At 38.6% G+C, this 12032-nt stretch overlaps 1 protein-coding gene across 2 annotated transcripts in view; it reads left to right on the plus strand.

Moving 5' to 3' along the window:
- The window catches only part of VBP1 (VHL binding protein 1), a 30934-nt gene extending 19280 nt beyond the window's left edge, over positions 1 to 11654 (plus strand). Inside the window, exon 6 of one of the 2 annotated variants that reach the window (XM_082608984.1) lies at positions 379 to 1195. In XM_082608984.1, the coding sequence (XP_082465110.1) occupies positions 379 to 449 (71 nt within the window). In that variant the 3' untranslated portion in view covers positions 450 to 1195. Of the gene's footprint in view, positions 1 to 378; positions 1196 to 11416 lie in introns of those variants that run through there. The other variant, XM_082608981.1, reaches the window with a different exon arrangement.
- Positions 11655 to 12032: the final 378 nt, after the last annotated feature.

A 12032-nucleotide genomic window follows, 5' to 3' on the forward strand; every position in this document is an offset into this window, starting at 1 on the left:
TACCACAAAAAAAAAAAAAAAAAAAGATAAAGTGATTGATAATTGTAATTTAAACATTACATGTCAGTGTATGTTTTGAACTACCTTTGAAATATCATGGATGAGGGGCTCTATAAAACTGTTGACAGTGTCAAGCACATATTTGTTAAATATAATACCATAGTTGACTAGATATGCTAGACAATTATTGATTTGAGGTCTTGACTTGATTTTGGTGTAGTTTTGTTCCCTTTTTCGGCAGATGATACTACACCTTGCTGTAGTCACTAGTATTTTTTGTGTGTGATTTCTGTCTTTGATTCAGTGTGTGAATGAATACTTAGTCATTGAATGTTATCTTTAGAATTGCATTTGCATTTTCTTTGACAATTCTTGCAGATATGGCCAGGGTTTATAATTGGGATGTAAAAAGAAGAAACAAAGATGATCCTACCAAGAACAAAGCATAATGCTGGCAATTAAAAATGTGGTTCAATTTTCCAAACATGTTATTTTAAATACTCCAAAGTTTATCCTTAAAAGTTGACATAACTTTAAATAATTTTTAACAGCAAGAATGATGATTAAAACTTAAAAAAAAGGTACAGCCACTATGGAGAACAGTATGGAGCTTCCTTAAAAAACTAAAAATAGAACTACCATATGACCCAGCAATCCCACTACTAGGCATATACCCTGAGAAAACCATAATTCAAAAAGAGACATGTACCAAAATGTTCATTGCAGCTCTATTCACAATAGCCCAGAGATGGAAACAACCTAAGTGTCCATCATCGGATGAATGGATAAAGAAGATGTGGCACATATATACAATGGAATATTACTCAGCCATAAAAAGAAACGAAACTGAGCTATTTGTAATGAGGTGGATAGGCCTAGAGTGTGTCATACAGAGTGAAGTAAGTCAGAAAGAGAAAGACAAATACCGTATGCTAACACATATATATGGAATTTAAGAAAAAAAAATGTCATGAAGAACCTAGGGGTAAAACAGGAATAAAGACACAGACCTACTTGAGAATGGACTTGAGGATATGGGGAGAGGGAAGGGTAAGCTGTGACAAAGCGAAAGAGAGGCATGGACATATATACAGTACCAAACGTAAAGTAGATAGATAGTGGGAAGCAGCCACAGAGCACAGGGAGATCAGCTTCGTGCTTGGTGACCGCCTGGAGGGGTGGGATAGGGAGGGTGGGAGGGAGGGAGACGCAAGAGGGAAGGGATGTGGGAACAGATGTATATGTATGACTGATTCACTTTGTTATAAAGCAGAAACTAATAAAAAAAAACTTAAAAAAAGATAAACACCACTTTATTTATTTATAAAAACAATTAGTTTCAAATATTTTATGAAATTTGCAGTATTTTTATTTTTTGCATCTCCAACAAAGTAAATGCTGCTTTCCTCATTTTGTTTGTTTGTTTGTTTGTTTGTTATAAGAAAAGTCTTAGATGAAATGGCTGAAAACTGTGAGATATGCTATAGCTATAAGTTGATTTTTTGGACAGTTTAGCACACTTTTTCTTTATTGGCTGGTGTTACTGTCACTTGTGATATGGTTAAAACCAGTTTAGAGGTAGGAAAAACAGTTTGAATATTTGAAAAATTGTTTTTCTTTAGCACACGTGGGGCTTTATGGTCCTCTGTTGCTGTTATTTGTCCTGTGTAAATGGAGTTTCATGAATTACTGCTTAGCCAATAACTATTATAATATTCTGTATTTTTCAGGAAGTGGTAATTTGCATTCCTAAACAGTAAGAGGGCTATTGAGACAACACTTTCTAACCCGATATAAGTGCACAGAGCCTAGAGCCTTTGCAATGCTAACATACAGGAGATCTTGGCCAACATGAAATAACAAAATTACGCACTGAAAACCCTTGCCTGAGGCGACTTTGTACTTCTTAACAGTTCCCCAAAGCAGCTGAACAGGAATATTAAGATAACTATAGATCTGTGATGGTTTACAGGAGTTGTGAGCTTTCTAATTCATGATAAAACTTCGTAAGAGTGTTAGAAGATCCCTATGGAAAGCCATTGATACAGTGGCTGGTACTGGGTGATACAGATTCTGGTAAAAACACAAATGTATTATTCCATCTCCATGTAGTAAAGAGTATACTTGTACAATGTTTTGTACTTGTATTTCATGATATTAAAACAGTGAAGTTAAAACTGGCACAGTACCTTTTTTTATGTTATACTTTCTAAAATTAACATGGGTCTTTTCACATATTGGTAAAGTTTATTTACTTACACCATAACTAGCTGTGTCCCAAGAACCTCTTATGTTTGTAGAAACAACATAAGATCCCTTTGGAAGGAATGTAGATAAGCAAACAATTGAGAAGTTAAATCTGAAAGATAGCAAAGTTCCTTGTCAATTTTTCTTTCATAATTTTAAATTCCCATATTTTAGAATTTGAGATTTGTAAATGTCTTGATATATTTTAAGTGCTACTTTTTCCCAAACTTTATTATGGTAAGTATATTGGTATAAAATGTCCTTGTTAATATTAGGATAGGAATGATTTGCTCAGAAGATCTTACTTTTGTCTTACTTTAAGTCCGTGAAAATCTAAATACGAAATTTTAGGTATTCCAGGCAGTATGAGGAAACAGCTCTTTAGAGATGTGAATTAAAGAGCAAAAATTACATTAATTATTCAACAAATATACATAAGCACCCAGCATGTGTCAGAAACAGTATTAGGCTCTGTTAATTAAATAAAAGATATTTAAATCTTGCCTTTGCCAGAAAGCTTCTCTTATAACAGTCTACATTTTCAGAATAACATAACCATCCTGATTTGACATGATATTTTCAAGCTTAATATTAGGATAGTAAACCCGAAAAGACAATGAGCACAAGATTGACTACAAAAAGTGATACTGAGTAACAAGTATGTTGGAAATGCAACTGAAATTTAACTATTTTTCCATTGTAAACATGTTCATTTGAGAAAGTTTAGAAAATAGGAAAAAAAGACATTTAAGTTCCACTTGCAGTCCGCCTTAATGATTCTGTGGCTTCCATTTCTTTTTCTATGCATAGGTTTTTTAAAAACATAATTGAAATAATTTTGTCTGTATAATTTTTATCCTACTTTCTTTACTTATTATGGAATTTGCTTATATACTGCTTTTAAATTAACATTATTTTACTGGTTTCATAGTATTCTAATAGGTAAACTCTAGTAAACTGTGATTCACAGACAATTGGTTGTTTTAAAATTTTTTTCTGTAAGTAGGAAATAACTCAGTTTGCATGTTTACAGAAGGATTTTTCTTTTATTTAGGATTTTTCCTGAGATTACCAAAAATGGAATTATGGAGTCAAAGATTATAGCATTTTATTTTCTGGGTTAACTGAGAGTGGTTTGGTCAGTAGCAACAGCAGGGGGTGATGGGAAGCACAGTTGATCATCCTTGCTGCCCCTATAGACGCTGACCACCACAGCTGCGTAGCCAGAGTGAAACCCAGATCTGGTTCCCGGGTGAATTTCCTTCCCTCTGTACCATGGTGCCTTGCTCTTATTTAGAAATACCTAATAATTCATTAAGTTCAATCCCTAATGAATGCATACTCTCCTTTCTTTGTGTGTTTGCTATTCTCTGCCCTAAACCTCATGATACCTTTAAGGGTATTGAACCATTTCTTTTTTTTTTATTTTTTTTTTATTTTTTTTATTATTATTTTTTTTATTAGTTTCTGCTTTATAACAAAGTGAATCAGTCATACATATACATCTGTTCCCACATCCCTTCCCTCATGCATCTCCCTCCCTCCCACCCTCCCCATCCCACCCCTCCAGGCGGTCACAGAGCACCGATCTGATCTCCCTGTGCTCTGTGGCTGCTTCCCACTATCTATCCACCTTACGTTTGGTACTGTATATATGTCCATGCCTCTCTTTCGCTTTGTCACAGCTTACCCTTCCCCCTCCCCATATCCTCAAACCATTTCTTAAAGGTTTGTCTCGGTTGGTTCTGAAGACTCTGCCGAGAGCATGTGCAGCACTCACCATAGCCGGTGTTGGGTTTGACTACACGTTAAACTCACAAGACCTGGATAGGCCACGTCTGACACCAGTTTACTCTGAAGGACACAGGACAGGCAAGACACTGTGGGCACCATGCCAGGGGGCAGCTTTAGGCACAATTCTAATGTCCCCACAGGTGGCCACAGGAGCCGCCCTGGCTTAGAAGCCATCAGAGAGCACTCTGTCTTGTAACAGCCGGGGTCAGGGCCCAGGAATGATAGGCCCACTGCGCTCAGGGACGCTGAGCTGTGACTCCCAGCAGGTGTTGATGTGCAGTCGCAGCCCTCCCAGACCAGGCGCAGGGTACCTCCTGGGACATGGTGCCAGAAGCAGGCCCGCCCATCCCACAGCTGACCATCCACCTTCATCAGGTTTTCAGGGCAGCCAAACTAGAAAGTGAATCCGAGGTCAGTGCCTCACCTCGAGGGAGGAAGGGGTTTTGAACACCTCACTCAGCCTGTTGGGTCTTGCGTGATCATGGCCAGTTTTTGACAATGGCTTACTTCCTTTTCCAGTTCCTTTCATAAGGCCGCTTAGCTAATATCTGCCTCTGCAAAAAAGGTAATAATAGTTCAAATATTTTAAAGAGCCAGATGGAAGCATCAGGTGGGAGGTCTGAAGTTTTACGATTGCATGATGGATTGGAGAGCTTTTTTCTCCTTGCCCCAACTGACGCCATAAATTTATTGAAGCTTTATGCACTCATCGCAGAGTGACTTTTTAGTCTTGTGGCCAAAACTCATTGATAAACTTTTTCATTTTTACATTTTTTATTTTGAAATTTTATAACTACAACCAGTATCATAGAATAGACAGGCCTGCTAATTCACCACGTTTTCTCTATATTAATACTCTTCTGTATGCAGGGAGTACTGTTTACACAACCAGTTCTGAAAGGCACCAGTGTTGGAAGAGTTGGTTAGTGTATTATGTGCGCAGAACTGCTCTTCTTCTTTGAGTTATTAGCAGGACATGGCCCAGGGTTCTAGCTGAAAACTCAGGTGTGGATGGTGCTTCAAAGTTCAGCTGAAGAATTTACTTTTGTTTGTATCCCTTTCTTGTGTGCTCAGTATATTTGAGCAGTTTGTATATAAAGGATCATGTCTCCTGGCCGTGGTTTATGTTCAGTTGATGGTGTTACAACTCTGTTTTGCCTTTAGGGGATTCTTTATTCAGAGGTAGGCCATGATTTTTTTTCTGGATCTTTTAGCTCCCCAAATAAACCCATCTTAGACTGAGTCAGCTTATTTTCCCCAGATCAGACCTGTGGATTCTAGAGAGTAAAATATACAAAAATTTAAAAAGCAAAAGGTCAGGGGATAACAATCTCTTCCTTTTCCTCAATACTTAACATCTTTGGCTACTAAGTCCCTGTTCGGAGTGGATTGGGCAATAGTTTATTCTCAGGTGGTCCAGAGACAGCTTAAGAGTTAAATTTTAACTGACCCTAGACATTTAATTTTCAACTTTACTATCACTGTTGGTTGCAATACCAGCACAAAATGACAGTGTTAGCTTTTCAGTATCGACTTGGCGTCACACTGTGATTGCAGTGTTCACTTAAAAGTGGGCTGTGGTCGCGCTTGTCTACTCCATTGGTCCACAGCTGCCTGAGAGATGACCAAGGTCTAGGACTGACCTTGGCTTTCTGGATAGAGTCTGTGCAGGTCAGATGAAAAAGGAGGTGCTGGAGGAAAAAATGTTTTATCCCAGAGAAGGATTGGTCCGAGACAAATATGATCCTGGAAGACCAAGGGCAGGAAGACCAAGGGAATTTGGCCCTGGGCAATACAGAGGTGGGCAAGTTGGGAAGTAAGCCTGGACCCCCTTCCCTTCCTCCAGGCTCTCTGTCATACCCTGTATGATCCTCCCCCTATCGCATAGGTATTCAGTTCGTTATACCAGAAACTTCTGAAAGCAGATCGGGCCCAACATGGTTCTGGGAGAAATCCATATAACCAGTAACTGGAGGGAAAACTGTTCACCCATAGTAAAGACCAAGGAAAGGGACATTTTAAAAGCAGATAAGAAGAAGAAAGCTTGGAAGGGTTTTTGAAAGGGAAGGAGTATGGTCAGAGTGCCTTTGTACAGCTCAGACTTTTCATGTTTGACTCCGTATATGTCATAAGAGAAAATTATTCAGATTGCTGAAAAATGGCAAATAGATACCAATATTTAATATGAAGCTTAGAAGTGGTGGGGTATACTGAACACTGGTTATGGAATTGCCATTAATACAAGTTTTCAGAGTAACGTACTTTTAAAAAATGTTTCGAACACTTCAAATGAGACGGCAATGGGATGTTTTGGAGAATCAATTTTTTGGGCTTCCTGTAGAATTTAATGCAGTGAGAACACTTAGGAACAGAGGATTCAGATGAAAATATGAACTCAAAAGAATACAAATAAATGTCCAGCACACGAAATTTTGTTGCCTCCATCTGTCCCTTAAGGTAATACGGCTCCTCCTGCTTGACCATCTCCCTCTGGTGGTCTTGACCTTCTCCCCATCCCTCTGCCACAGTCACACCTGGGACCATATCATTACCAATCACCGCAGCCCCTTCCTAATCGCAACCTCAAGCCCAATTGAGGTTTACACTGCCCGCAACATCTTGACCTCTTTCATGGTCTGCCTTGCTCTCTTCCTTGTGCATACCACTAATGCTCTTGTCCCCCTGCTGCTCTGCTGGCCTGGCCTGGCTAAGCCAGTGAGTGTCTTGTTCAGTCTGACTCTGCCGGTTCCCAGCACTTTAAAGTTGTGGCTGCAAGGCTTACGAGGGTGGTGGTGCTGTGCGGTCATCGTTCACGCTTCCACGCTCCTGTTCTTCATCTCAGCTGATGATGGGAGGGATCGGTGCGTGGCCCCCCGCCCCCCACATGTATCTACCCACCATCTGCCAGTATTTATAAGCCTTTGCTGTCACTTCACTCACTGAAAACAAAAACAAGTTAAGGAAAAACCAAACGACAAAAGAAGCTTTTGTATGGGAGGCCCCTTCCCAAGTGCAGCCCCAGCCTGTGGTGCTCTGCCACGCTCTGAAGGCGCTGGGGCGGGATCCCTCCAGTTTTCACGTGGCATTCTTCCTGTGTGCACGTCTGTGTCTAAATGTCCCCCTTTCATAAGGACACCAGTCATATTGGATCAGGGGCCCATCCTATTCCAGGATGACCTCAACTAATTACATCTGACGACTCTATCTCCAAATAAGGTCAAATTCACAGGTACTGAGTGTTAACCTCAACATATCTTTTTGGGGGGACATGATTCAACCCATAACTGTTGGTGTGCGGCTTTGCACAATGTTGAAATGTCAGGAGTGCGTGCATTGCACTGTGGTCCACAGCAGGACAACTGTCCTTGCTCCACTTGCCCTCCCCCAATTCCCCTCTCTCCTGCATCCTCAGTCTTCTCCACTGAAGCTTTCTTATCTTAAAAAAAATGCTCTCTTGGCCTGACTTCCCCCAAGCTGTCATCCTCATTTCTCTTCCCTTCACAGAAAGTGTTGTCTCAACAGTGTTGTCTGTATTCACAATCTCTGTTGTTTCTCTCCTGTCCTCTATCAGGTGCATTTGACACAGAAGATTACTCTCTCCTCTGAACATTCCCTCCTTGGTTTCTATGATCCCTGCCTGGTTTTCCTCCCCTCTCTGCCTGCTGCTTCTCAGTTTCATGTGCTGGTGCTTCTACCTCCTAGACGTCTGGACTTCATTCAACCTTGTGCTGGAAAATACTGCCTCTGCACTGGCGATGCTCAGATTTTTATCTCCAACGTGGACCAAGTCAGCAACATCTGCATCACTGCCACTGCCTCTGGAGTGGGCTCTCTGCTTCCACCCTTGCCTCTCTTCAGGGCAAAGCCAGCCTCCTGACAGTGGTCTCAATTCACTGACATGAGATTAGCTGCCACTCTGTCTTTTCATTTACCTCCTACCCTTCCCCTTGTGCCTTCTGCTCTAGCACACCTGTCTCTTTCCTTTTCCTAGAGTGGACTCATTTTGTTCCTACTTCAGGACTTTGCCGCTTGTTGTTCTCTCTTCCTGAAAAGTGCTTCCCCAGGAATCTACAGATATCTACGTGGCTTACCCCTTCACTCAAATATAACTTCATAAATAAGCTTCATGTGGGCACCATATACACATTTGAAATGAGTAGCCCCTTGCAAAACACACGTAAAAGTGTGTCCTTATCCCTCTTCCTTGCTATTTTCCCATTAGTACTTAACTCTAGTGTGTATGCCATGGCTTACTAGGGACAACCCTGGTTTATACCTATTGTAGAGCAGTCAGTTAACACCCTGTTTTTAGCTCCCCCTTCTACTTTCAATACTGTCTTAGCTTGGTTGCGATTTCCGACTGGAGCACAGAAAAGGGAAAGCCCAGGGAACTGGATTGTACTGGAGTGAGAAACATAGGGAGGAGCTTAGGAAAGCGAACCTGTGAGTTCTGTAGGTATTCCTAATCAACACACCAAAAACTTCAAAAACTGAGCAAAAGGATAGTCCACTGCCCAGTTTCTGGACGGTCCACTGAGTGCTGCACGAACACAGGAAAGATCTCAGTGGCTCAGCAAAAGTTTTGAGAACAACTGGCATTGGAAAAACAGCCCACAGAGACCAGTTTGGAATGTGAGACCTTAACCCATCCAGGTAAATTGTCTGCTAAAACAAAAATATCTATGTTCGCCATAGAATTTAAACAAGACTCAGAGTCACATAACATTCAAGAACCAGAGAAGTATCCACTCACCCGAAAAAAACAGAAAGTATAAATTTATGTAGATAATATAGAAATTAATACATTACAATGCAGAAAAGGTCAAATTGATAAAACCAAGAACAGAACTGGTTCTTTGAAAATACTGATAAAAATAGACAAACCTCTAATAACTCCTCTGAATAATAAAGCACAGAAACATATAACATTATAAATGAAAGGTTTCTAACCACCAATACAGATACTTTAAAATTATACCAAGCATAACTGTATGCCAGTGCATTTGAAAATCTAGATAGAAAATATAACTTTCAAGGAAAATATAAATTACCAACATTTACCCACAAGGATGCATGTGTTAATCTGGACAGGCTGTGTGATGCTACATTAGTCAATCCCAATCCCTGTGGCCACTTCATTCTGGAATCCAGGCTGATGGATTAAACTATTCTAAGGTATATAAAAAGACAGATTCCCAACCATTTCATGAATTCATAAGGCCAGAATAACCATGATGCCACACCTGACAGCACCAAAGATCAACATTTTCCAATGTGTTTCTCACTGAATAGTAATTCTTTAAAATCCTTGAGAAAGTGAATTTTTTTGTCATATGAGTTGAGGAGAGCCCCTATATGTAATAATGTAGTCCTACAGAATACTATTTTGCTTTGTTTAATCCACAATTTTCCAAATTTATTTGACTGTATGTTCCTCCCCCCACCCCAACCCAATTCCTCTTAATCCCTGTGGACTACTTTTTTGGAAATACTCTTATGAACCAATCTCAAACATGAATATAGATGCAAAGATGCTAATAAAACATTAGTAAATTAAATCAAGCAGTGTTTAAAAAATACACCATGAACAAGTAGAGTTTATGCTAAGAATGTTAAGCAATATTGTTAAACATTAACATTTACTAATACAATTAATTATAGGCTGAGGGAAGAAAACCATTTGATTATTTCAATGGGTACAAGAAAGACATTTGAAAAACTCAACATACACTCTTTCTCAAAGCTCTTAGTAAAATAGGAATGCAGTGAAAAGTTCTATAACCTAATAAAGATAATTTAAAGTTAAAATTCGTCTAGCAGGAGCAAGACAAAGATGCCCACCATCACTGTTGTTACTCATCATTTTACTCCAGGCTCTGGCCAGTGTAAAAAGACAATAATAATAATAATAATAATAGTAAATATTAGAAAGGAAGAGAGAAAATTATCATCATTTGTAGAATATAATGTCTACCTAGAAAACGGAAGAGATCAGTTGAAAAACTAAAGTAATGAGAGTTTAGTAATGTGTCTGTTTACAAGATGTAAGCATACACAAATCCACAGATTTCCTACACAGTAGAAATAACCAACTAGAACAGGTAATGAGAAAAAAACCTATTTATGATATATAAATATTAAATTAAATTAAGGATTAAATGAATGGAATGACATATTCTATCAGTGTCAGTAAATTAATGCAATCAAAATCTTAACCCTACCTGAGGGGAGTCATGACACATTTATACTTATTTTATTTTTAAAATAAAACTGTATACATTTAAGATGTACAACGTGATGATTTGATATACATATGCATAGTGAAGTGATTACTACAGTCAAGCTAATTAACACATCCATCTCCTCACATAGTTACTGTTTTTTTGTGTGTGCGGTGAGAGCACCTGAAACCTAGTCTCTTAGCAAATTTCCAGTGTTCAGTAGGTAGATGTCCAGAACCTATTCATCTTATATAACTACAACTTTGTACCATTTTACCAGCATCTCCCCATTTCCCCCACCCCCCCTGTGCCTGCTTCTATGTATTTGAGGTTTTCAGATTCCACATACAAATGAGATCATGTAGTTGTTTTCTTTCTGTGTCTGGCTTTTTCAACATATGAATAGATAAAGAAACTGACACATTTATTCTTAAGTTCTAATATACTGCATGAGAATATCAGAAAATTTTGAAGGGAAAAGAGATCATAAATACATATTATGGAATTATCATAACTAAAACAATGTAGTATTAGGACAGGAATAGGCAGATTAATGAACTATAATACAGGAGTCCAAAAACAGACCCCCTTCATATATATATATATGTATTTGATATTCAAATTTAATGTTTGAAAGGGGTAAAATATAGAATGGAGTATTCTGTGGATAGTATGGGTTAAAAAACTAGGCATTTGGGAAAAGTAGTTGTTATCCCTACCTCTACATTCTATACATAAGTCAATTCCTAAAGGAACCCTAAATCCATTATAGGAAATCATAGGAAAATGGCTTTCTAGTATTTGGGTGGAGAAGGTCTATCTAAATCTACCATTACTGCCAGAAAGCATTAACAAAAAAGGCCTTATAAGAAAAATAACAAGGTACGTGGTACAGAAATCACAACTGCCCCCCAGCCACCCAGTTCCCCAACTCTGAGAGAGCTGTTTCCAGTTTCTTGGAGACAACATATTAAATAATTATTAAATAATAAATACTAAATATTATTTAGTATTAAATTATTTAGTAATAGTAAGTAATATTATTTATTATTAAATATTAAAGACTTCTGTATTTCCAAACACCATAAGTAAAAAGTCAGAAAAACATGAAAGAATATTATAACATACGTGATGGATAAAGAATTGTTTTCCAGGACTTCCCTGGTGGTGTAGTGGTTAAGAATCCTCCTGCCAATGCAGGGAACACGGGTTTGAGCCCCGGTCCGGGAAGATCCCACATGCCGCAGAGCAACTAAGCCCGTGCGCCACAACTACTGAAGCCTGCACACCTAGGGCCTGTGCTCCGCAACAAGAAGCCACTGCAATGAGAAGCCCGCGCACCGCAACGGAGAGTAGCCCCCGCTCGCTACAACTAGAGAACGCCCGTGCACAGCAGCAAAGACCCAACGCAGCCAAAAATAAATAAATTTATATAAAAAATTAAAACCTCTAAGAAAAAGAATTGTTTTCCATATATAAGATCTTACTAATTAATAAGATAAAAGCCAGCACCTTTTTTATTAGTTAGGACTATTTTCAGCAGCAAGGAACAGAAAACCAATAACCAAAGGTATGCAAATTTAAAAATATTTATATATATTCACCTCTCAGATTTGCAAAGAGTTAAAAGATTCACAATAATACTCAGTATAGGCATTATTATACACTGTTCATGGGCATTCAGTTAAACCTTTCTGGAGAGCAATCTGGTTAATTATATCAAAATTTTAAATGTGTATATTATTTGATTCATAAATTGGTCACATTTAT

Source organism: Mesoplodon mirus (genome assembly GCF_964341445.2).
Source record: "Mesoplodon mirus genome assembly, chromosome: X".
Taxonomy (NCBI): Eukaryota; Metazoa; Chordata; class Mammalia; order Artiodactyla; family Ziphiidae; genus Mesoplodon; species Mesoplodon mirus.